Source organism: Leiobunum rupestre, chromosome 11 (genome assembly GCF_980474605.1).
Source record: "Leiobunum rupestre chromosome 11, qqLeiRupe1.1.hap1, whole genome shotgun sequence".
NCBI classification, from domain to species: Eukaryota; Metazoa; Arthropoda; class Arachnida; order Opiliones; family Sclerosomatidae; genus Leiobunum; species Leiobunum rupestre.
This window is the reverse complement of record NC_143394.1, coordinates 1,725,226-1,753,177: the sequence shown is the minus strand read 5'-3', so window position 1 is coordinate 1,753,177 and position 27,952 is coordinate 1,725,226. Positions and strand designations below refer to the sequence as shown.

General features: G+C 35.2%; 1 protein-coding gene across 2 annotated transcripts; it reads right to left on the bottom strand.

Annotated features, from left to right (window-relative positions):
- Positions 1-21: 21 nt before the first annotated feature.
- On the bottom strand, positions 22-27,913 carry LOC149921092 (carbonic anhydrase 7-like). 2 transcript variants are annotated; one of them, XM_090162838.1, is made up of 8 exons: positions 27,789-27,913; positions 20,072-20,137; positions 14,125-14,199; positions 13,584-13,751; positions 5,628-5,770; positions 3,215-3,307; positions 1,605-1,847; positions 22-153 (listed from the first exon to the last, which is right to left on the bottom strand). In XM_090162838.1, exons 2-8 carry the CDS (start codon positions 20,133-20,135, stop codon positions 49-51), a joined length of 891 nt encoding a protein of 296 aa, XP_090018964.1. In that variant the 5' UTR covers positions 20,136-20,137; positions 27,789-27,913; the 3' UTR covers positions 22-48. The 2 variants fall into 2 exon arrangements, with proteins under 2 accessions (XP_090018964.1, XP_090018965.1); XM_090162839.1 differs by having other exon boundaries at positions 27,807-27,910.
- Between the last annotated feature and the right edge of the window lie 39 nt (positions 27,914-27,952).

Genomic DNA, 27,952 nt, shown 5'->3' with positions numbered 1-27,952 from the left:
ATCATCAATACTTTTCAGAAATTCTATATGTATAACAGTTTATTTTATTTACTGGACAAATGCTACAGTTCTCCCGTTGAGTGGTTGAACTGGCCGAACATTTCCGGAAATTGGCTGTTTGCACTTGTTCAAAAGTTTAAGGAACGTGTTGAACTAAAATACAAAGTATATGTATATATTTATATACACATTTATTAATATAAATGTAAATTAAATATCCATAAAGATATATATATATATATAATATATATTCATATTCATATATTGAATACATATATTTATAAAAAACACTCATACATATACAGGGTGTTTCAAAACTATTAGTCTTATAATTTTGAAATCTTAAAATTTGAGAAAAATAGGAATTCTTACAACATTGAATATTTGACAAAGTTTTGGGTCATACTCTAAAATCTACAAATAAACGTATTTCTGCCGTGAAAGGAAAATTTTTATGCTATGAAAAACAAGTCGGTACTACCTAAAATCAGCTTTCACAAAGCTTCGAAAAAAGCATTTTGGAAATTGGTGTTATTCTTCATTAGAAAAATTCTTAAATATGGTTTAATTGAGAATAAAACACTTCAGAAAATTGGTTCAGTAATTTTTCTGCTTCTACGATGCAGGTCTCGGAACCGAAAAAAAACAACAATGTTAAATGACCACTAGATCATATCACAAGATACGTGAAGGAATGCTACAATTATTCTTTGGCGCAAGTAATCAAGATCGGTGGCCAGCGTCCGAAGTTATACCTAGAGTTAAAAGTCAAGCGAGTTCAGGTTTGTCTGGCAATAATGAAATGGGTCGTTTCGGCCAATGCAACGCCGACGGAATTCTGCGTTTACATGTTCCACAACACCACGCTGTTTAGGTGCTAGAGCACGGCTCGACGCGAATAAAAGGCGTCTGAAATCGGGAAATGGAATGTTTGCCACTTGTTCGCAAACTCTTTTTGTAGGACGGCCAAGTAGTTCTGCCCATTAAGACGAATTGGAAAAAACAATGAGACCAAAACACCATCTCAGAGCAAATCTGTCCAGACGTTTAATTAGCTTGGTGGTAATGAGGAAATCTCCGTTTAAGATGAACTTAAATCCACGTGTGTTAGCTTTGATGGTTCAATTGGACATCTCTCACAAAAAAACCTTCATCAGACACTAGGAGTTGATGGAGAAAATCCAGATATTCGTGAGACAAGTCAATGAGACAACTACAAAAGTCATCTCTTTGCGCCATATCCTCATTATGAAGTGTTTGATAGATTTTGTCTTGGTAAGGGTGTAAGTGGTGATGACTAAGAAGTCTCCATATAGAGCCTCTTGACAAACCCATGTTGTTTGTGGTTCTGACACTAGATCGCAACCAAGTAGATAAGATCGGTATCTTTATGTTGATATTATGATTAACTAGTCCAAAATACCTAAGATTTTGAGGGTTTTTTTTACATTTACTGGACTGATATTCAAACGGTTAACTTTAGGACCATTGTTTTTTTAGTCGTTTTAGTATCAGTTTCACTCAAAAAACGGTATTTTTAATTTCGGGCAGACTTATCCAAAACACCCTGTATACACATAAGTTTCAATTACGAAGTTTTTAACCTGTTGATTGCTGATTGAAATTGGCCTCGCTAAAACCACCCAAGTGACTACTTCCTGGCACAGCGGGGTCGTGAGAGATCCGGCATAGGTGTAGTACGCCTCACGCCCGCCTTTCCCCGGAAGCAACTGCGAAAGATTTATTGGGCCCTGAACTTCAATGGAATCTTTAACATTGGGATCCGCTATTTGGTGAAGATTATCTGTTAGAAATTTCAGACCTTGCAAATCGTAATATCCTCGAACCTAAAATCAGGAAGAAAACATTAAATACATAATTGGCAATCGCACTAGCGAATTAACCAACGAGCTGAGTAGACTTAAGACTAGGGGTCCGGACTTAGCAAAAAGTTTGGGGCCCCGAGATGAGGCAGAAGAAAAAAGATTACTTACGCTCAAGCCTGTGGGAGCAGGTGGTGGTTAATCTGCCCCTTATGAATCAATATAAGTTAGTATGAGTCCACGCGCCTACCGCATTATCGTGTGAGCACCGCAAACTTTGTTCTCTCTGTGTGGGTGTTTTTTAACGAAAAACCCCGTAGTCTGTTTTTAACTCTGAAGACATAATACATGTAAAACTTTCGAGGGGCTAATCACTTCGAAAAATGATTTACACTATATTTTTGATTTCCATATAGTTTCTTTCTTTTATTCAATTTTTGTTCATATTTCTTTTGGATTCTTCCTATTTTGTACACCAGATTTCTCAAGTGTTTAGCCACTCGAAAACTTTCGCTTAATAAATCATTTTCTTTTGTGTGTTATTTCCAGTACTTAATTTTATTAGGAAACGCTCAGTTGCTCCACACCGTTATTGAAAGAATATTAGTCTAAATTCTATTAGTATATGGATTAAAGAAATATCTGAATAATAAGTACATCTAAGAATGAAACGTAAAAAATTTGTAGTTTGAAACGAGACCTTAACCACTTCTTATTTTCCTCTACACTGATTACGTCACATCGAAGTATGCGAGTCCAGTTATGATTATGGAGATAACGCAGCGAGTGCGGAGATTATGAATCGATTACAGAACGTTTACAGCGATTAAAGGCCGATACTTGCGATTACAAACAGTTACTTTTACCAAGTGTGTACATCACGTACAGCAAAAACAGAGCTTTTTTAAAACGTTAACGGAATAATTTTGCTGTTTAAAGAGATTACAAAGCGAGTACAGCTAATACACTGATTACAGAGCTTTTATAAAATGATTACGAAATAGCTAATTTCGGCGAACACAGTTTGATAACAGCTATTACAAATGATAATGGTGATTATAATTGAGTACACTAACAAATATTAATACCGGACGATAACCGTTATAATTTTAGTGTGTACACCGATTACGGGAAGTGTAGCTATCGTTTATAGATTTCAACCCAAGAATCGACGTAAAACCAGTACTGTAGTTACTTGAAATGTCAAAACAAAATTTATCGCAATACTCAAAAGCGATATTTTTAATTATGTTAAATATTCCGATAATTTTGGACAATTGAAATTTTTACAAGTATAAAAATACACTTCATGCGAAAACCTATCATTTCGTCATCCCTTTCTGGGGCGAAATCTGAATTTAGATAGTTCCATTTAAAACAACAGCACTTACGACAACGAAGACGCCTATTACGAGGAGTCCATCAGCGTGTTCCACTGCTTCTTCAATACTTTGATATTTAGAGTTGAAATGAACGAAATGAATCTACAAAAACAGTTTAATTTCAATTATTTGGTCGACTCATCTGAATTATTCATACAGTATCGTTTAATTCTTTTTCGTGATGAGCTAGGACATTCGGCTCGTCGCGTATATTCGACGAACAGGTCAATTCCTAAAGTCAGTGACTTCCATCATCGTTTCCTTATCATGTAAAGACTCACTTCAAATAGGGGGAGAGTGGTGCAGAATGTTCTATACGATATGTTAAGTTCAAAGGAACCAGCTAAGGACTACATTGTAAATTTTTTAAATTTCTTAAAATTGGTTTAGGGTTTAGCTTTTTTATCCCTTTTCATAATGGACTAATCTACTTATTCGATATTTTTATCATCCTTTGCAATGTAATCCATAGGTGGTTCATTTTAACAGAAAAAAATATTGAACTAAAAATTATCTAAAAAAAGACAAAATTGATTTTGAGAGCAGTGGCGTAATTAAGGCAGGATGCACACGTTTGCGTTACCCGCGGGTGTCCTGATAGCTAGGGAATTTGAATATATTCGACAAAAACGGTGCTATACAATTACTAATTAATATTTGTTTCGCCCCTTTAGTATGTCTCCATCACACGTTAACAAGAATTCGACTTTATTATTCTTAGAAATTCTTTTATAGTTAGCTTCAGCCGTTTCCTAGAGACGGCACTGGCCAATGTCACGAAGGGCCCCGTGTGAAACTATTTTTAGCCGTTCTTTTCCTCCTTGAAGAGAACGCGCGTTCGCCTTGTGTGTAGACGAGCGGTCATCGGGAGGGGGTGTCCAAGGTGACCTTGTGTCAACAGGTAGTCTTGTTCCCCCTTCGTTATTTGTATCTCTCTCTTTGGGATAAGTGGGCCCCATCTTGTTTGAACAATCCGCTGCGAGAAACAAACCCCTTTCCCTCTGACCCCACTTTCTTTCAACTAGTCCGAATTGAGGGTTGCCATTGCTCAGATTCAAAGTTCATCATTTACGTTTAATAAAGGAAAGTAAAACAAAACAAACAAATACAATTAATAGATCAGGTTAAACGAATAATAAAACCAAAAACAAAACAATTCTAAAAATGTGTGAGAGCCGTAGCCACTCTCATAAATAACTAAATACTTCTATGATCGTTCCGTGTGGGATTTCCATACTTATCGGCGTCCTTAACCGCACATTTTGCTATCACTTGATACGAGCACATTCGCGCCAGCTTCACCGTAAGAAGTTCGACTAAATTAACCAGGATCTTGCCATTCCAACCGAGAACTTCTCTAGCCCCGCGAGACCGTTTACTTTTTCCGCACTTAGCGGTCGAGATTTGTCATTACTAAATCTTTTAGTTTCGGAACTTCTGGTCTTCCGGAATTGGTTATCCTCGACTTTGGAGACCAGGGGTGACGCAGTCGCAATCTGCGCAAGGAAATATGAACTCCCTGGTTTTGTTCCTGACCTGATCACGTGGTTCGTGATGTGGGTCACGTTTCATCCAATCGGTGATCCAGTTTCCAAAACCACTGGATGGACCCCTCCAATAATGGTCCAGACGCTCATTTCTATAATTTCGTTCCCACCGTTGGCGAAACAGAAAGTATCAGCCGTAGCATCACTCATAAATCTTGGGTTATAATAATGTCAAACTTGGCGCCACCAAGACTCCAGGCATACATCATGCCATAAAGTCAACATTTCTAGAAATACTTAACAAAACAGAATTTTCCGAACTGGCGGTAATTGGCAACCCTCAATTTAGTAACTAAGCAAACATTGTCGCCTTGACAACCTTTTCAAACTCGCCAACCTCGAAGGTCACGCGGGAGGGAGGACCATTTTAATTGTTGTAGTCTGGGTCGCAGGGTCACCTATAGGCTAGGAGGGCAGCTTAAGGATTAGCAGAAAAACCCTTACATCCAATTATTTTTTGTATCAACTAATAACTTATGTATAATAATTACTTAAAAAACAGTACTCAGGCGACAGGAAGCTCTTTGCTTTACATTTTTAAGCATAACGAAGGTTAATCTTAAGGGGAACGAAAGGCAATACCTATATAGAATTAAAACACCCATAGTAGTACCATGGGGGGTGCACGGGTGAAATGGGAATGGTTTCACTCGTGCACGACGTATATTTCAGGGTAACTATTTCTGGATTACTAACTGAACTAAATAGACAAAATCAGCTGACCAGCCGAGAGATGCACAGACTATAGACTGATATTTAATTTTAAATAAGAAGTGGTTCCTTGAATAACCTTGCAAAGGGCACATTTCAACGGAATTGAAATTCTTCTTGATCATTCACTGGGCCCAAGCAATTTTTCTCAATGTAATACTTGCCTCCATCGGAAATCCCCCGTTGTTAATGAGATGTTCCGAGCCCTCATTTTTCCCGAAATGAAAGTGGAACGAATCCATTTTGAATACATTTTCACGAGCGACACCGCCAGTTATAGAAATTTCTTTTGCCAGTACAATTTTCACTAGAATTAAAATTAAATTAAATAATTACTACTCAATGGTGTGCCCCACATGAACCAAAACTGTTACCACTGTCAGTCTGCTATTCTGTATATCTGATGATAATTTTAAATGAAAATATTTTATATGATTTAAAATATCTTATATGATTTAAAATATCTTATATGATTTAAAATATCTTATATGATTTAAAATATCTTATATGATTTAAAATATCTTATATGATTTAAAATATCTTATATGATTTAAAATATCTTATATGATTTAAAATATCTTATATGATTTAAAATATCTTATATGATTTAAAATATCTTATATGATTTAAAATATCTTATATGATTTAAATAATGATTTTATCTATTGTTTGAACCTTTGTTACAGTACTTGGACTGTGCATCGAGAAATAAACCTCAGAAGGAGTTGTAAGGCAAGCGTACAAATTTTGGCCCGTTTTCGTCTAGCTAATCGAACAGCGCGCCATCTAGCGCTCTTCTCGGGAGTTGTAAATTCACCATAAATATGGCCTTGTCCAAAAAAGTAAGCGAGGTTTCATTGATAAATGGTAAATACATTTTATTATATTATTATTATTATATTATATTAGAAAAAAATGTTAGCATACATACTTATTTATTAAGTAAGATGGTTAAAAATTAAATGTAACTTCATTGATAAGTTTTTAAAGTTTAAGTAAAAGTTTTTAACTTTTAAGCCTTTGCTGAAGTTATTTATAATTTGCAGATATTTTTGAAACCCAATTTCAAAGAATAATTATTAAATCTATTGAGAAGATAAATGACATTTCAAGCAGACCTTCAGATACTAAAACATAAGAAGTTATAAGTTTAAAAACATCCGCAGGATTTTTTGCTGAATATAGTAATGTCAAATTAACCCGACGTCGGTAAGCAGCCATATTGTCCTACATTTTCATTTCCGCTAAATATCGGAAGGTAGCGCTACGTTAGTTGCGCGTGACAGTTTTAAGGGAAATTCTCTATACGAACTTTTGCTTGCCTTACTAGTCCTTCTGGGGGTTATTTGCCATGGACTGTGTAACTAGAGATAAACCAAAAAATATATAAATGTACTATATATAATTTAACTATTCTTTCTTTTGGATTTTGTGTTTCCTTTACCCTCATTTTCTATAATTAACCTTTTAAATTTACAATTAATGGACTGAAATGAACGAAGCTCTTTTCTCTTTTGAACCACATGCCAGTGACGTTTTCCTGCTCCCTCCCGAGACAAGGGGTCTACTACCAGGGTTTTAAAAACTCGTTTTTTTAAACACAGACCCATAGTTTACAATTTTAATTAACCTTAACTTTTATTAATCCTTTGTCTCAGACTAACTGAATTTTCTTGCAAATAATAAAATGCCTTTGAGTAGTGGCAGAAAACTTGCTTTTGAGTGGCAAGAAGTGCGCAAAATAGATGATTGCCCTTCTATAAGGTGAAATGTAATCATTGCGATGAACAGGTAAGTTCAAAAATTTAAAGAATCAAGACACATCTTAAGAAATGCAAACGTCGTGTTTCAAATACTAATACTGAAAATTGAAAACACAGATTTACTAAATGATTCAATTAATTATACCACCGAGCTACGACCTCTTACTGACAATGATAACTCACTGTGCTCAGTCATCTAATCTTTCAAGACCATCAAGCTCTGCTAGCAATAGTACAATTGTGTGTACTATCAAATTCCGACAGATAGAAAGCGACCGTAAACAGCTCAAACTTCAAGAATGAATTTACCTCCAAAACGTCGGAGGATGAGAAAAATTAAATTAATAAAGCAGAAACTTTTTTTAATGCGAATAACATTGCATTAAATGTTGCAGAAAGTAAAGACTACAGAGCTAGGATGAATTCCTAATTCATCGCAATTGGTGGAAGTTTGTTGGATGCTACAGTAAATATAATCGAAGATAAATTGAAAGAAGACCTTGAATCTTCCATTTAAATTTTTGTACAAGATGGCTGGTCAAATGTTCGAAATTACCCTATTCTTGCTTCAAGTGTTCATACAGGGACGAAATCATTTCTGTTAGATGCACATGCCACTGGGAAAACTTTGGAAAAAGGGTATTTGCTTTATGTAAGATGAAGAAAATGAGACAGATTTTAAAAGAAACAAATTGGCAAGCCAAAATATAAATCTCCTCGGAAGAATTGTCCCTAGTGGTATTAATTTCTCGAGATGACCCTCAAAGTTATGTCTCCCCAATTCAGAGTTATTTACTAATAACGTAATCCCGGTCCAATCCCGCCCGGTATAAAATTTTAATTTGAATTAAAATAATTGAGACGAAACAACCGAGATTAATTTATTCAGAATATTATAAATTAAGTAGTTACAACAGTGAGTTAGACGAACTAGAACAACGCACAATTGAATTTAACCCTATTTACAGAAAATTTTTATCAGTTAAATGTAATACGAAGCAAACTTTAATAAAAGAAATATCTAAGGAGGGTATTTGTATTTTTATCGCTTACGATATAACAACACAGAAAACCTTCTTTAAACCACTTCACACGAAAAATTGATAATTAAAGCCAACAATACCGCCCAAAAGCTCAACACAATCAAAATTAAAATACAACTAGCGGTATTAATTTCTCGAGATGACCCTCAAAGTTATATCTCCCCAATTCAGAGTTATTTACTAATAACGTAATCCCGGTTCAATCCCGCCCGGTATAAAATTTTAATTTGAATTAAAATAATTGAGACGAAACAACCGAGATTAATTTATTCAGAATATTATAAATTAAGTAGTTACAACAGTGAGTTAGACGTACTAAAACAACGCACAATTGACTTTAACCCTATTTACGGTACAAGTTTAGCAGTTAAATATAATACGAAGCCAATTTTAATGAAAGAAATATCTACAGAGGGTATTTGTATTTTTGTCGCTTACGAAATACTTGCCGCATAGTTAACGCTCATTTTATTTCAACGTTCGCCCGATCAAGATACCGTAGATATCTGGTAGTGGACGACTTGTAGACTGTCGGAACCATCCTGTTGACGTTGGGACACATACCGCATGAAAAAGACCAAAACCGTCCAATTTCCAATATCATATAATGACTCGCACACCCAGGATATCAATGACTGCATTAGGAATCGTAGATATCCAAATATCCACACCACCAAAAAACTTATTAACAAGAAGCGAAAAACTTACCATTCACAAAGCACAGAAAGCCACTTGACTAAACGTATATCAATAAATGACCGTAGAGGGAATAGTTAGGGTTCTTTATAAATAAACACAAACGAACCCAATTGATGAACTGCATTAAACATCTTAATCAGCCGAGAAAACGTTTAAAATAAATTACGACCGAGTTGAAAACCAGACCAACTCGATATGTTGTTAATAAATGAATTATTAAGCTTGAAAACCAATACGCTAAACCTAATAGATAAGAATATACGACTGAAAAAACTAAATAAATTACAAAAAACTAACGGGTTCTACCCTTTATCTTATCTGCTGACTGCGCTAAAACAAGATTTGACCATTAAATTTTTTGAAAATGCGACGTATACACTTTGAAGGTTCCGTCAAAAATTATCCTTTCCCAAACGTAAAGGTTCTCAAAACATTAATACACAAAAAATAAGTAAAAAGGTTCCTCCAAAAAATGAACCATTTTGCGGAAGAAGTAAATAATTTTAAAAGAATAAAAGATAAAACAAATATACAACCACAAAAATAAAACGTCAAATAATAGAAGAAAAAAATCTTTAACACCATTCATTAAAAAAACACTAAACAAAAGTATCAAATTGAAATAAAGCAACTTATTATATTAAACAAGATTAAGTCTTTATAATTTTTTCGTAAAAAAACCACATTAGGCCTTCACAATTTCATTCGTAAAAAAATTCAAGACTTTGTTAACTATTATGCTTACAATGAGTGTCTTATTTGCAGTATAGCTTGAAGTTATCGTTGGTTCTGTGGTAGAGCGCTCGACTGCCTAACTGAACGGCCCGGGTTCGAAACCTGGGTGACGCATTTGTTTTTCATCAAATGAGAAATCGCTAAATTAGAATTTCTTCGATGCAATAATTTAAATCTTTCACGAAATTTTGCTCTATTTCAATTAAACCAAAATTTCGTGCTCTATTAAATACGCTTTCGATAAAGCTGAAGGTCTAATTTTCAATGAAACGTAATAAGTGTCGGTGGTTCTGTGGTAGAACGTCCGCCTGTCAAACAGGCGGTCTCGGGTTCGAAACCCGCCTGATGCGATCGCAAATTGATACTAAGACGAATACCGTGAACAATTGGTGGAAACCCTGCCATTGGATGTTGAGAGGTAGCATTACACTCAGCACTCGGTCCGTCCCAAAAGTCAATAAGAAAGAGTTGGAGAGTTACCACCCGTACATACACACCACAAACTCAACACCCACAAACGTCATAACAATAACACAACATTACCACCCTACACATAAACATTACAATAGCGAAATATCCAAACTACTGAATTAAACCTGTCGTGACGGCGAGCGTTGACGAAAAAAAAACCACCAAACCAACCCCGACTGCAATTTAATCCGTTAACGCTCACCGTCCCACGGTGGTTTTGCAAACACGGTTTTTCGACTTTGTTCCCTAATTACTAGCAACTGCGAACGCAGAGATCTCGAGAAACTGCGTACGCAGTGATTACACTTTGCACCGAAAATGCGAACGCGTTCGCAGGCCTGACAGACCGACAGACCCACCCACAGACAGACACGGTCGTTGTATAACCCCTCCTAGGGGACTTTGTCCCCTCGGAGAGGTAAAAATCCATAACTTATTACTTATGGGTGTTCGACCCATTTAATGAACCTGGTTAAAAAAGAAGTTTCAGCAAAATCCATTCTCAAACATTTCGTAGAAATACAGAAATATTTCCGAAATGTCCAAATGGCTCATGGGTGGCTACGTGAAAAGCAGGGCTGCATGCCTCAAATCCCAAATGATACAAGATGGAACTCCCAAATAGATTTCATTCGAACATACATAGCCAATTACCATATATATGTAGAAATTAGGACAGAAAAGCATGTTCTTTTGATAGAAATATATCACTGCTTTTGGATAATGCCAAAATCTATAGAGAAGCTATCCATCTTATAAAGCAATTGAATGCCGTTCGTAAAGCTCTAGACCAACTCCATGGTGATCCAGTCACGCCCCCCCCCCCTCCTTGACTGTTTTCTGTATTCGCCATTGAGGTGATCAAACCACTATTTCAGATGCCGTTGAAATTTGGTTCGACGTTTTAGGAAACGAAGATCTGCAGTCATACAAAGAATGTTTTGAACGAAGATTTAAGCAAGCAGTTACCCCTTGAGATATCTTGGCGAATAGTATGGATCCAAAATACAAAGGACGGATAATAAATTCCGAACAACAGAGACAAGCAGAACAGTGTACAGAAGAAACTCATCCAAACTTTCTAACAGGTATTATCGCATTCCAAGTTAACGACGAAGAATTTTCCCCAACATCCATGATTAACGAAAATGTTATAAAAAGCTTCCCTTCGTCAAAATGGTGGATACCAATGATGAAGAAAACCGAAAACAATTCAAAACTTGAAAATGGTTTTTGTGAATTTTTTTGGGCGTTGCATTGCTGTACCGGAAGCTCTCCCTCAATTAACCGATTAAGAGCTGAAAAAGCTCAGAAATTAGTGAAAATTTACAGGTTTTGTCGAGCAAAACCAAAGCACTGGAAAAATCAGTTAAAATAGTGAAAGTGTCTTTATTTATACTAGGGCTTTGCCTTTGACTGTTGCTTTTTTATTTTAACCTTTTGAAGTCTAAAAAGGTTGAACTGAGTCGTTCTTAGATAAAAAAAAAAACACTTTTTTTAAATATGGGTTTTATAGTGGGTTTTTTTTTCGAACCCTGAGTACTACAAGGACAGGATGAATACTCTGGTATCGTCTCACCATTATCAATATCTCGAAGAATAAGACAAGTTCGCCAAGATGGCGATAATATTATTTCATTGCGCCATTCAAAGTGTTCTTTCACACTTTGCATAAACGAAAACAAAAAAGTGGCAAAGACACAAACATATTGGTACAAGCGTAAGTAACATAATAACTATAAGTATAACAATTCAATCTAATCTAATTACCGGAAGCACCAATATGGCACCGATAGCAAAATTGTTTCCTCAACAAAACTCTTTAAAAAAATTAAATCAAGTAATCCTTATAGCTTAATAATTGAAAAACTAGTCTTTATAATCTAAACAAAACTTTAGCATTATAACTTGTTTTAAGGGGTGATTAGGGATACGAAACGTTACTAATTAACGTCATATGATTGTAACGGACTCAATTATTATTTAACACTAATATATGGTAGACCTAATTTGATGAAATTTGCATACCAATATGTGAGTCAGTAAAATATCTTTCGCACGTTCTGTAACTTATAAATAGAATGACCGCGAGTTTGTAAACATAAGATTGCCCAAAATTGGTTATTTTTATTAAATATTGATTAAAATACTTTTATGACAATAAATAGTCCAAACACGAATTTGGCAGGCTATCTAGTAACCATGTAACACGCCTGAGTCAGAGTGAAAAGGTATAAGTGACGTCCGGCAGCCCAAACGGAAATTAACCAGCCCCAAAAGCGCCCACTGTTACAAATATTTTTTCGAAAAATATCCGAAATTCTATCCCATTTCATAAAAACATTTTCACGAAATAAAGTGGAAATTTTTATAAAAGCAATAATTTTCGATCAATAACTATACATAAACAATATCAAAACAAAACAAAAACAAGTGTAATATTTGTTTTTGGTAGAATTTTGGTCTAATATTAGGGTAGTCACGCGTAATCTGTACCCCTAGGACTTCTGCGATGCCGTTATCCATCCGTTTTACACATTTGACAGTATAAATATTCCCTGCACCGCCCAATATTCTGCGGCGCACGGAAAGTCAGTCCAACCGAGGCGTGCCTTTTGTTATTAAGATGTTTAACTTTAATTATTTTAATTTATATGAAATATTTCGCTTGTCTAAATAAAATCAGTACGGTTTTTATATTTTAAATATTTATTTTCAATAAATGGTATTTAACATTTCATTATTTAAAATAATATTTGCTCTTTACCAATATTTTCCTTTATTTAGTATTATTTTACAAAATACTGTTATTTTGCATTATTTACCAAAATACCTTTATTTTCCAAAATACCTTTATTTTAAACCAAACTGAATTGATCAAGAGAGTTAGTTTATCAAGATAAGAGTTTTCAACTGCCGTCTCATTGTAGACGACCCCAAGCAGACACCCTATGATTTCTAAATTGAAGCTTAATAAGCACCATCTGTCGCAATTCCCGATAAGCTTAAATTTAAATAAAAGGCAACTTTTGCCATGGCACTTCCAATTCTGAAAAATATAAACTAAATGAGTGTGAGGAAAACTTATGCCAGGCAGTGAAACTTCAGATTTATCTTTCATCAATTGGTCAGTGCCGTTTCAACTTTACCTACAGCCCAAGGTGACAGAATCGAAACAATTTTGAGTCACCGAAAGGGGGCGATGACGTGTCGAGTCGGTGCATACGCGTCTCCTAAGGTGGTACCTTGGGTATTAGCCTAGCTGAATATAATCCGTGGGAAGTTGAGTAGTCTGATCTTGATGAATATTCTTTTTCCTACGAACAATATCTGGCAATTTGCAATCTCCTTTTGCGGTAATTTTAATAAGAAAAAAATATAAAAGAAAATATATAAAAAATTGCACAACCTGTGTGACCATTATTCGTTATTTTGGCACCATCTTGCGTCTTAGCGTAATCCGATAATTTTAAACTTGTTGGGAACCTCCACAATCGAGCCCAGCGTGTGTTGATGTTTATCGGAGATTGACGACGACCATTGCACGTTGGGTACAGCTTTGGCCAGTAGTAACGCTCTGTTGAAAAAAATATATCTCGTTTGTTAACTTACACCAAAAACCCATCACGCTGAATTTGAAGTCATATCGGCCACTTTTTGGTTTTAACTAGTTTGTAGGAGAGCGTTTAGACTGAAAATTTTTAATTGTTGGTTGTGATATCTAGGGTTATTTCTAATTTTAGTTTTATCTATATTTTAAATGATAAAATATTATGGTTCTTCATTTGACCATATCCGATGCATGATGAATTCAATAAATTTACAACAAAACTTTAAAATGATAAACAAAGAAAACGTTTAGAGGTAAAAAAAAATAATATTTTTTTATTTATATAACTAACTATAAAGCATTCCGTGTAGTCATATCATATTTGGTTTTATCCACTTACGCGAATAAGAAAATTCTTCTTTTGAGATTTTGACGTCGCATTCAGGGCCGATCGAATTATCCTTCCATTTATAATCTGCTCAGAACAAATATTATATTTAGTACCATTATGTATAATAAAAATACTCGGGTACTACAAATATGTAAGTTTTTAATATTATATAAAATATATTTATAAAAAAACACTGAACATTGAAGCTACACACTGGATTAACCAAATATCTCGAAAAAATTTTACCCAAAAACATTTGAAAATTATATTTGGAGACGTTTTACTGTAAAAAAAAAATTATGCAGGTGTATTTTCAAAATTTTTGAGTGATTCCAGCGTCCGCTTCTTAAGAATTGCAACAGCTACTGACGTAAACAAAGATGAAAAACAAAGAGAAACATTTTAGGGACATATCTCACTGTTGGGCGGAGAATTGAAAGTGAGTCAAACTTGTGGTTGTAACCAACTTCTTTATTTCTATGACGTTCGTTTGCCAAAACAAATGAAAACGTTACCGATAAATCGTTTAGAGTACAGCCACTCTATTTATTTCATTTAACATTTCAATTTTTATTTGCGGCCATGTTTTTTTGTGCACAAATAGTTTTACCTTTGCGTGATATGTAGATTCACGCTACAGTTTTGATGATAAAGTATAAGGGGACTTGGGCCCGTTTAAAGCGAATACGTACCTAGCTTTAATGACTTTCGTTAAAATTAAATACTCGATTTAATAGTGTTGTTGGACGAAATTTATTATTGACTGACATCTTTCAAATCCCGAATACATCTGCCTATTTTCAAAAGCCCTCGTGCTCCACGCTCTTGTTGCTCCTTTTTTAAAAAGCTGTTAATTCACGCGCTTTTTATATATTACAATTATGTAGTATATGAATATACATGTAAATAAACAGATATACGATAACATTCCTCCCTTTGCAAGAGCTAAAAAGTAAAATTAGAATAGAATAAGGTAAATCGTTAAATGGAGACAAATTAGTGCAATCTCCTATGGTATAAGACGAACTGGTGGCTTGATATTATTCCTGGGTCGTAACGCAATTTCGCTGTTCGTGTTTGTTGTATTTCAGGTGTACGGTTTCTTTGTTGGCTTCCAGCACCTGAATTTTCTCCTTGAATTGGTTGGATTCGTGGTCTTTGTAGACTTTATAGAGGAGTTTGGTTTGGCCTACTAGTTGTATCATATTGGTTTTGATATATGTCAGATGGTGAAGGTTTCTTTTGAGTGTGGTTATTTGGCAGTAGAGGTTTCAGAAATGAGCAGTTTCGAACTAGTCGTTCCTCTGATTCTCAATTGCGATGCTTGACCCCCATAATTTCGACGATTTCCCATGGTTGGATATCGTGAAATGGATCAAATTTGTTTCGTTGAATGAGTTTGGGGAGAACTCTATCACCGAGGTGAAACGTATGTGACGTAGACCCTCGAATTTTGTCAGCCCTTTCTTTCATTCGAACCTTATTATTTCCATCGGTGTCTCTAGCAGCACGGTTTAGAGTTGGTGATGACTTTATTATACCAGGTAATTTCGTATTTATGTTCCGATTAAAAAAAGGGTAGCGGGTGGTTTTCCAGTTGTTGGATGCGTCGTTGCCCTAAAATGCATGAGAAAATCTGGAAGAATATCGTGCCAGTTGGTATGGTCAATGATGGCAGTTCGAATTACTTTATCCAGCATGGGCATCTATCGTTCGATTATCCCATTTGCATGAGGCCATCGCGGGGTTATTTTGTGGTGAATTAATCGCAATTATTTCGAAAAGCGTGTGAATTCATCCCCATTGAACGGAGGACCATTGTCTGTTTTCACATTCTTTGGTATTCGAAACATCGATAAGACATTTGTAAGCGATTTCACTGCGGGTGCGTGTGATGTACTGGATACGTTTACCGTTATAGGGTATCTACTATATTCATTGGCGATGACTTAAATGTAATCCCCTCTTGCAGTGGGTCCGAAATAATCGATGGCCACCGAATGCCACGGATGGTCTGGTTGTGGGGTCATAACTGTGGGCTGGTGTTCCTGATGGCGAACGGTGGCTTGACATGCTCTACGAGAATCGATACGTTTTTTTTACCTTATCATTTAGATAGGGAAACCAGACTTTATCACGAAGTGATTGCTTAGTTCGTACCAGACCTGGGTGACCTTCGTGAGCTATGATCCTAGCTTCATTTATCAAGTTACAAGGTAAAACAATTCGTGGTAGTTGGGTGACGTGACAAGAAGTCTGCAGGGATGGTTTTTCCAGGTTGGTGTTCTGTGACAAATTGATTGTGCTGAAGTCTGAGAATCCATCTTTGTATTCGGGAAGAAGTAAGAGTGCGTGGGTTGTTGAAGATTGTGACAAGTGGGTTGTTGTCTGTGAGAATTCAGTAAACTGAACCATTGAGGTATAAGTAGAAATGTTCGCATCCAAAGACAATGGCGAGCCCTTCTCGCTCTATTTGAAAGTATCGGTTTTCGGTGACAGTGAGGGAACGGCTTGCAAATGCTACAATGTATTCTTTTCCAATGCGATCGTGTTGTGTTAAAATTGCCCCTAAGCCCACCGGGCTGAAATCCACCAAAATTGTGATAGATTTTAATGGGTCGAAAAATTGGAGAGAAGTGCTTTTCCTTAAGCTCTCCTTGATATTCTCCATAGTGTCTTAATGGTTTGAGGTCCATATCCAGTGGCTATCTTTTTTTAGAAGATCTCCTGTTAACGTGGCAAAATGTGGGACAAATCTGGCACAGGAGTTTGCAAGCCCTAAATAGCTTCGCAGTTCACTGACGTTGCGGGGCGTGGGAAGATAAGCTAATGAATCAATCTTCTTTGGGTCTGTTTAATCTCGTCGCATCCAAATACATGACCGTAAAATACTAATAGTCGTTGTAGGGCTTGTTGAGTAGGACGTTATGATCAATCTTGTCTTTGCCCTCAATTAGAATGTCGTCACTTGTATTTATGGTGTTCTCAATACCTGTGATCACGTTTTCAATGGCCTTTTGAAAAATTTCTTCTTTTCTTGTTTCATGCTTTCCTTTTCTATCAAAGATTTTATTAACTTCCACAAGATAAGGCCCACACAAAATATACCAGGAAATATGAAAACCCAGTTGCTGAATGTGTGTTTTAATAATATCGATGTTTATTTTCATTATTAATCAGTTAATTTAAAATCTATTGAAAGAAAAGGAAAGCAAGTAACAAGAAGAGAAGAAATTGAAAATGCAGAGAAAAGACGTGAAGAAGAAGAATTAACATATCGCTCAGCTCTAGGCCAGGGGAAAAATTATGGTGAAAATAAATGAACTGTGAAATATCACTGGGTATGTAGGGAATAGAGCCCTTGACTAAAATAGCATTTGTTAAGATAGCGTTTTCAAAAGCGCGTTTTTCAAAACAGCATTTTGTTGCAACGGCGCTTTGTTAAAACAGCGGTTGTTGAAAAAGCGTTTCTCAATACCGCGGTTTGTCGAAAGAGCGTTTTGTTTAGTCAGCTTTTTTTGGTTAAGCGTTTCTCAGTAGAGCGGTTTGTCAAAACAGCTTTTTCCATAAACAGTGTTTCTGAATATAGCGTTTCTCAAATTAGCGATTTTGAAACAGCGGTTTTGGTCAAGACAGCGGTTTCTTAAAATTTATATGAATTGACGATGGAAAATGTATAACATACATATGAACTTCAGAGATTGGTTAGTTTAGGTTAAGTTAGGTTAGGTTAGGTTAGGTTAGGTTAGGTGAGTTTGCAATACTAACTATCGGTAGAAACCATTAGGTAATGAAATTTGCCGAAATTCCAGAAAAATATGTATTACAATAGGCCTTTATTATTAGTGCTATAGAAAGCAGCGCCGTTTTGGGAAACGCTGTTCGACAAAATACGGTTTTGAGAACCGCCGCTATGACAAAGCGCCCTTTGAACAATTTGTTGTTTTGGGAAACGCTGTATAAAGAAACGCTGTTATGACAAAGCGCCGTTTCAACAATTTGTTGTTTTGGGAAACGCTGTATAAAGAAACGCTGTTATGACAAAGCGCTATTTTGACAAAACGCTGATTTGAAAAACGCTGTTTTGGAAAATGCTGATTAAACAAATGCTGTTTAGGAAAGCGCTGTAGTCCCTACAAATCATATCACTGCCAAGTTAAAGACTGGTTAAGGGGAAAATGGATATCAAGGTCCAATGATATTCACAGAAGCGCCTGTGTCAATAAGTACTTCCATGTGGGCTCCGCGGATATTGAATATTTGAACAAGTGGAGATTTTCTTGGGAGTGTGTTACTTTGTAGCTGATGCGTTGTTAATGTATGTAGAGTTCCTTCAGTAGTGATGTTTTCTGGGTATCGCACCAATTGAATGTCATCTTCATGCTCTTCCAAATTGAGGGTAGCAGCGGTATGGTGGTTAGGCTGAACGTTGTTTTACAAAAAGTTTCAAAATCTCCGCGAATTCCACACCAGCTACAGTTCACGTTGATAGCAGGGCAACTGAATCTTGCTCGTATATGTAAATATGACCCTCCACAGTTGAAGCACGATAAAGATTGAAATTGTGCAACTCGAAATGAGGGTAGTCTTACGTTAGAGGAAGATTGAAAGTGTTGTCTTGGAGCTGCAGAAAGCGGGAACTGAGTTCTTGGTGTCCAAGTTGTAGGTGGTGGGGGTAAATAGCTGTTGGGAAGAAGTTTGTCGACAGGGTTGACTGGATATGAATGAAGGTTTCAGAGTGTTTACATATCCTGGACTTCGTCACCGGCGTAGTGCAAAAGCATTGACTTATTCCGAAAGGGATCGTTGATTCCAAAAGCGTCGAAAAATGTGGTAAAACGTCGAAGCCATTTTTCCGAGCGTGTCGCTACGTTATCCCGATTTTTTTGGATAGAGAATGCCATATTCCGCTAAGCTGATAGTTGGTAAAAATGTGTTTTGAACTTTTAGTGCAGGATGCAGTTGAAGTACGATGAAGTCCGATGAAGATAGGGTTATCTGATAGTCTGTAAAAGTAGTTCGTCCAGAAAAGTTTAATCCTCGTTTGTTGGAAGAATGTCCGTTTGTGTGGTGAATGTCCGGTTGTGTGTAGAATATTCGTTGATTTGATGAGTGTCCGGTTGTGTGAAGAATGTACGTTGATTTTATGAATGTCCGTTAGTTTACGGTGTCGAAGACATCTCCGTCGCCAATTTAATGTCTTTCGTTAAAAGTAAATACTCGATTTATTAGTTTTGTTGAACGAAATTTATTATTGACTGCCATCTTTCAAATCCCGAATATAACTGACTTTTTTTAAAAGCCCGCGTGCTCCTCGCTCTTTTTGCTATTTTTTAAAGAGCTGTTAATTCACGCGCTTTTTAAATATTATAATTTTGTGGTATATGAATATAAATTTAAATAAACAGATAGATCATAACATTCCTCCTTTTGCGAGAGCCACGAATTCCTGGCAACACCTCAACAATTGGGTATAAAACATTTCTGCTTAGGGATGAATAGTCAAGAATGTTATCCCACCGGTAAATATTCATATCAATAGATACAATTTCGGAAAGCAATTAATATTTGTCTTGTTCCCAGTACTTTAAAATCATTATCAATACTTGTTTGTAATAAGTTTTGAATTAATATTAATTGAACCGCCTTTTTGGCAAGTTATTCAATAATATCCAAAACACGAACGTTATTATACTTTTAGTTAATTTAAGTTACGAAACGCGCAAAAAGTTGGACTGTGACCCCTGCCAGTAGCATTTTGAGGAAGGGTAACTCTAACACTGCTTTTCCTGGTTCCTACGTCTCTGAAAAAAAATAATAATAATCTTGTCTATTAATGTAAATCTGTATATTTTTTTGGTATTTGTCCTGTTACACTTTTTAAAGACTTAACCGCAATTCCTCACAAAAACAGTCGCTATTACTAAAAGAATGGTTTTACAGGACAGTAACGTACTTCGGTTCCAATGGCCATGAACCAGGAAAGGCAGAATCACACCAATGTGGACGAATAACTTCATTTCTACGAAAACCCAATTAGAAAATTAAAATAAATTGCTTTAATTTGTGATATCGGCAAAGTTGACTGCAATTCACAGAAATCTGACGTGAATATTACTTGGAAAAAATCAAAACGCCAACGCATGTCCGATTTTTTTTTATACTCTAGACAATACTGAACATTTCTGTGACAAAATTATTTTGCAGAAATGGAAATTCGCGGAGATATTAATTTTGTAAAATTAACGTTTTTTAGCGTCCTTTTCCTTTAATATGCGCCGCTGAAATGTTGTAGGTGAAGTAGGCTACGCGATAGGCTTAAAAGAAATAAATATGTAATAAAAGAAAAGCACTGTCCAATTTTTACTTAAAGTTAAATGTTAGTTACATGGTCAATTTTCCCCTTGACCTTTCGCGCGACCGCGGAACATTACTTCGGCCAAATACCCCGGGATTAAACGTTTCTGTCGACCGGAAGGAGGAAGAGCCCTTTTAGCGTGAGTCCAAAGTCCTTCAATGTGGTTCGTGTGGACCCCGGTTTGAGGATCTTTGAGATGAAGGGACTATTGGAGTCCAGCGTAACTTTTCCAACAGTCAGTGTAAATTATCGACCCAGGTTTCAATCAAAGGGATTAAAGTGGCAGGGACCATGAAAAACGCTTTTGTGTCCCTTGCCACTCCGCCAAAGACCCATTGTCCTTCCACTCGTCGTCCTCGAAGAGATTTTCGTTTCCCGAATTTCGACTCGTCTAAATCGACGATTACTCCTTCACCACCAATCCTCTCACTAGTCATAACCGAAGCGTCGAAAGAATTTCCCTGCTAACGCGATACCACGCACACACTGTGCTTTTTGAAAGATGGAGTTTTGGCTTGCAAAAGGTTTGGGGGATGTTATAGATGAAGAAGTATATAACCATAAGTATGTCACGCAGTAAAAGCGGAGTTTTCAAAAACCAAGAGTTCTTTCGAATGGAGCACTGGGTGTTGCACCGAGGTATTTTCCGTTTGTCCACAACTGCATTGGATCGGTTGCACCTCCACATGAAGCCGTCGGTTACTCCTCGGTGCGGATAAACCTGCATTGGTTTCCGACACTTTGGGCTATTACAGAAATAATTTCAGTTCGGTCCTTGTATAAACGGTCTATTTCCAATAAGTCAAACACTTCCCCTTCAGCAATGCAGCTGCTAGCATCGGATAATTCATCATTTACATTTGATTCATCATTCACATCTTCATAATTCACATCGGATTCATCATTCACATCTTCATCATTTACATTTGATTCATCATTCACATCTTCATCATTCACATCTCCATAATTCACATTGGATTCATCATTCACATCTTCATAATTCACATCGGTTTCATTATCCACATCTGATTCTTGATGTTCAGAAGAAGACATGGTAAAACTATAGTGGTGCTCCTCTGCAAAATTGTGTTACTCTGCCCGCTTCCCCTCTGCAAATTTCGGTTAAGCACCTATCTCCGAACACAAGACGAGCGTACCAATGTGTCGTGGACAAATTGGCGACGGACGGGCCCCCTCGGGTCAAGGAATGTAACCAGGGACACGGCCTTCGGAATTAACACAATACCAAAACAACGTGTTGGCGCCTGACGACGCCACCCCAACCCCATTCTTGCTATCACGATGGGTCGTCTAGCATCGCGAGCTAGAGGACATATTACCAAGAAAAAAATAGGATATACTTTTTCTAAGCCCAATATTCCTGAAACGGAAAATTTCGTGTAACCTACTAAACCACAAACACAAAAGTAACGCTAGAAAACGTTAATTTTCAATAGAAAAAGTTCATTTTCAAAAAAAAAACGCCGCGAATTTCTATTTCCGCAAAATGATTGGGTCACTGAAATGTTCAGTATCGTCTAGTGTATAAAAAAAAATAAAAAAATCGGACATGCGTTGGTGTGTTGATATTCACTGCCTATTACTTCAATGGTTTTTTTACTAAATTAACTTTCGATTTACTCATACCATAGAGAAAGAAGGAAGGGGAGAGATGGTGAAGGGGAATTTCAATGTATTTCCCCTTTACACGAAGTGGCTCTTCGCGTCATATGGCTACCATGGTTACCGACTTAATCTTGTACAATAACGCGCAAGGCTAAGGCTTACTAAAGTTAGGTAGAATCGGTAATAAATTCAATATAGAACTAAAAATAAGTTATAATTATAGGACTATAGTTTCTAATTTAAGTGCAATAAAAATGGTGGCGACTAAGAACTGTTGTTATCGTGGCTGTCGATATGACTCTAGAAGTTTGGATACAATTAGTGTTGTGAAAGGTGCAAATTTTTACCTATTTCCTAAGAAAAAGACCAAATTAGAAAAATATAAGTGATTTAATTAACTCACGTGGATCAGCATCACAATGTTTGTAATGGTATTAATTGAATCCCTTGAGGCTATTTTTAAGAATAGCACCTTTTTTTTTGGTTTTTGTTTATTTTTTAGGTGTATTATTTGTCAAGGATTACAGTAATGAAAAACGTTTTAACCACAATTTAGTATGTAGAAAGATATGATAAATATAAAACTGTTACTTGCCATCAATTTTTACCTCGTAAAATACGATATATTTCGAAATTTGTGTAAGTGTTGGATGAGGTAGGACTGATGACGAATTAGATTTAACTTAAAAATTCCTTTTCTTGACTAGTGTTGCTATTGCAATTTTTATAGCAGCACTTTTTGTAGTAAACCATTTTAATTTAAAACTCACTACCTATAGGCACGTGGCAGAACCACAGTTGTCTCTTCACTGTGGGAAAGTTTCAAATTCCCAAATATTATGACGTCACGCAGTCTCATGCGCAACGGCGATGCGCGTTAGTGTACGAGCTTCTCTCTGCCGTCGAGCTTACGTCGCCCCATTTCTAAATATCTCTCCCCTTCCTTCCTTCTCTATGCTCATACTGGCTCTGTCCAATAAATTTGCGTGAGTCTTATATGTTGTCAGAAATTATAGCCCGGTGTACCGGTAAAGAGAACCACACCACCGGAGGCCTATCATCAGAATGCCCTACGCCAGCGTCCACAAGCCCGGACAGGTGACAAAACCAGCATGGGTAGCAGAACCCCACTACTGATGGTCGCACCCTCGACGCAAGCCGCTCAACCCAGCAGAAGGTGCAACAATGGGACGACCAGCCCGCCACTTCGCACACAGCAGTGGGATAGAGAACGGATGCTCTAGCAACTCCGGCCGACACCCCACCTACAAAGGCAGGGAGCCAAGCCCTTTGGAGAGAGCTCCTAAAGGGGAACGGCGGGCACACAGCAGCCCGCATAACCCGGCACAGCTGGCACCGGAGATCCCGGTGGGAGCCCAAAAGGCCGGGAGATGGGTCCGCCGTGCCCTCATACGGAGGCCCGCAGCCCCACAGCAGGCTACTCAATCCGCCGAGGCGGCCAGTTTGCCCGGCCCCGCTCCATTAGCCTGGGCCGAAGCCCAGTATCCAGCCCACACCTGACCGAAGTCGGAGGTCGGAGATAGGACCCTTTGGACGGAGCTAACATCTCCCAGTGCGCCACCGCCCGTACGGGTTACAAGAGCCGGACCCCGACTCCCCGGTAAAGCCACCAGTTATTGCACACTCCGACCCCTGCGTGAGTCTTATATGGAGTTAATTATTTCAATGTATAATTAAAGATGCTGAGCTTAATAAATTTAATTCATTCATTTAATGAACCATATTATTTTATACGCTAATGAAGTAAATTAAATTAATTATTTAAGTTCATTTGTTTATTTTATTAATATAATTTAGTTTATTAATATAATTTAGTTTATTAATATAATTTAGTTTAATCATTTAGTTTAATAATTTAGTTTAATAATTTAGTTTAACAATTTAGTTTAACAATTTAGTTTAATAATTTAGTTTAATAATTTAGTTTAACCATTTAGTTTAATAATTCAGTTTTATATTTTAGTTTAATAATTTAGTTTCAAAATTTAGTTTCAAAATTTAGTTTAACAATTTAGTTTCAAAATTTAGTTTAACAATTTAGTTTAATAATTCAGTTTCACAATTTAGTTTCACAATTTACTTTAATAATTCAGTTTCACAATTTAGTTTAGCAATTTAGTTTAATAATTCAGTTTCACAATTTAGTTTCACAATTTAGTTTATTAATTCAGTTTCACAATTTAGTTTAACAATTTAGTTTAATAATTTAGTTTAATAATTTAGCGGTTAATTAAAGAAGACATACTCTTAAGAGGTGACTTTAATGTCCCTGGTATTGATTGGGACATACCATCCAATCGACCTATTACGCTACTTTGCGTCTTCGCAAAAATTTTCGATTCGTTGATGCACGACATACCATACAACTGGTTCAAGCCTAACTTAGCTGAGACGCAACATGGGTTCATCAGATTAATTAATTAATTGGTTTATTATATTATATTATATTAATTAATTAAATTAATTAATTGGTTTATTATATTATATTATATTAATTAATTAAATTAATTAATTAAATTAATTAATTGGTTTAATACATTATATTAATTAACTAAATTAATTAATTGGTTTATTATATTATATTATATTAATTAATTATATTAATTAATTATATTAATTAATTATATTAATTAATTATATTAATTAATTATATTAATTAATTATATTAATTAATTATATTAATTAATTATATTAATTAATTATATTAATTAATTTGTTTATTATATTATATTAATTAATTAAATTAATTAAATTATTAATTGGTTTATTGTATTATATTAATTAATTAAATAGTGAAACCGATGTAGATATATGTGTTGACACGCTGACCAGCGTTGTGATCACTACCATGGACACCTCAATCCCTAAATTTGTACACAAAGGCTGTAAAAAATTCCCCTATTGGTATTCCGCGGAATTATTAGCGGCTCTAAGGCGCAAAAAATATTATCATCAAAAATACAAACGGACTAGAAATCCCCGCGACTTTGATCTTTTTCGGCACTTTCGTTCGTGTTCCAAAAATTTGTTACAGAGAGACAGCGAGGAAAATACGGAAACCATCTGCAATATGGCTCTTCAACACCCAAAAATGTTTTGGAGCTATATAAATAATAACATTAAAGGGAAACCCATGGACATTCGGCTCAAAAAAGACTCTAATTTGATGACTTACCCTACCGATCTCGCGAATGAGTTTCTTAGTGTTTTCTCTAAAATCTCTGTTGACAACATTCCGGCCAACCAAATTTTCGACTACGATACAACTGTTTTACATTCAGATGCCTTTAATTACGTTCAAATTTCGTCATTGGATATTAAAGAGGCCATATTGGGCCTTAAATTAACTTTCTCGACTGGCATTGATAATATTCCAGCATTTATAATTAAAGGTTGCGGGGACCTATTTCTACCGCTTTTAGAATACTTATTTAACCTCTCCATTAAATTTAACAAATTCCCCACTTTATGGAAGACGTCTATCGTTAGCCCAATTTTCAAAGGTGGTTTTGCCGGAAATCCAATAAACTACAGGCCTATTTCACTCCTCTGCGTATTCGCGAAACTTTTTGACCGAATTATGCGCAAATATATATCTAACTGGTTTAATAATTTTCCAAATTCTACCCAACACGGTTTCTTAAAGGGCAAAAGCGTGGAGACAAACCACGTAAATTTCTTAAATCAAGTATCTGACGCTGTTGAAAATCAAAAACAAATTGACGTAATCTTTCTAGACCTAGCAAAAGCTTTTGATCGCGTGTCCCATCCACTTCTCTTGAAAAAAAAATAGAATGTCTCGGTGTCCATGGTAATCTACTACGCTGGTTAAGCGACTATCTATCTACTCGTGCAAATCTCTTAAAATGTAACGGTGTTGTCACTGATGTAAGTTACGATACGAACTGCGGGGTACCCCAGGGTAGTTCCCTGGGACCCCTTTAATTTAACATTTACATCTACGACCTACAATTTTAATTAAAAATTACACTCTCTATCAATTTGCAGACGATAACAAGCTATGCAAAACTATTAACAACGTGACCGACTCTTTAAATTTACAAGATGATCTCAACAAAATTTCTATATGGTGTTCTAAAAACAATTTACCCGTTAACCCCTCCAAATCCACTGTAATATCTTTCAGTAGAAAAACTGAATTAATTCGATCCGTCTTCAAAATTAACGGTGATACAGTCCCGCGCAAAGACTCGACCAAAGACCTCGGAATATACCTTGATAAAGGGTTATACTTCCGAGATCACGTCCATCATATTGTTAATAGCTGCAGAAGGCTATTAGGTGTTATCTTAAAACTTGCCAAAAAATCAATTCCAAATTTCACTTTATTCTTCTGTATAAAAGCTTAATTCGGTCTAAACTCATGTGCGGTTCGTTGGCGTGGGGAGGCTGTAGCGCTTATCTACTTTTAATTATTGAATCAGAACAAAAGAAATTTATCAAATATTTACATACTAACTTTATTAAAAGTCATAGATATAATTATATTACATTACTAGGAGATTTGCAAATTGATAAATTATCTGTAACCCGGGAAAAATCCGAACTAATATTTTTGTATAAATTGTTAAAAAATCAGATTCCTAGCGAGGACTTACTTTCCAATATAAACTTTTTAACCCCATTAACCGAATTTTAAGAACTGCAAACAAATATACTGAAGTAGTCGATTTATTTAGCTGTAAATTATCTGAACTTAAAACTTTACCGGCTCTTAATACGTAGGAGCCATGAAAACTGTTGTCAATTAAAATTATATTATGCTTTTAACCTTTCGGTCATTTTTAAACACTTTGTACATATAATTTTTTATGCAATGTGTGTCAACTAGCTGACGCTGTAATAGTGTTGTTTTGATACACAATAAACAAGTTTCCATTTCCATTTCCATTGTATTATATTATATTATATTATATTATATTATATTATATTATATTATATTATATTATATTATATTATATTATATTATATTATATTATATTATATTATATTATATTATATTATATTATATTATATTATATTATATTATATTATATTATATTATATTATATTATATTATATTATATTATATTATATTATATTATATTAATTTAATTAATTAATTAATTGGTTTATTATATTATTTAATTTAATTAATTAATTGATTTATTATATTAATTAATTTAATTATTTAATTGGTTTATTATAGTAATTAATTTAATTATTTAATTGGTTTATTATATATATTAATTAATTTATTTAATTGGTTTATTAAATTAATTAATTAAATTAATTAATTGGTTTATTATATTTCTTAATTTAAGTCATAAATGGATTTATTATATTAATTTAAGTCATAAATGGATTTATTATATTAATTTAATTCATAAATTGGATTATTACATTAATTTAATTCATAAATTGGATTATTACATTAATTTAATTCATAAATTAGATTATTATATTAATTTAATTTGAAAAAGGAAAAAATTTCAAAGTTCATCATAACGAAAATGATTAAATAGCGAAAAAAGGTGGAAGTACCAAAAATAATCGCAAATTTTTCGTCTTTTGGTTTCAGTAAAAACGAAATCCTAGTTTTTTTAAAAGATTTTTGTCAACTTTAATACACCGGGTAGAATTAGGATAATAGTTATTTTAAACTTACTTTTAAAAATTAACGTACATTGATATATGATGAATTTTTGATCTTACGAAAATTAGCAAATGTTCTTGAAACGCAAATCAAACTGAAGTGCTGCTCAAATCGCGAGCCGAGTATACGGTGCCACGTCGTTTGGGATGTTGCAAATTATCGACATAAAAAAATCT

Coding starts and splice junctions, on each gene's coding strand:
- LOC149921092 (XM_090162838.1), bottom strand. CDS start 20,135: ATGAAGTTATTCGTCCACATTGGTGTGATTCTGCCTTTCCTGGTTCAT. Junction 13,752..14,124: donor AGAAGAATTTTCTTATTCGC/GTAAGTGGATAA, acceptor TTTTTTCAACAG/AGCGTTACTACTGGCCAAAG. Junction 5,771..13,583: donor AACGAATAATGGTCACACAG/GTTGTGCAATTT, acceptor TTTTAATTCTAG/TGAAAATTGTACTGGCAAAA.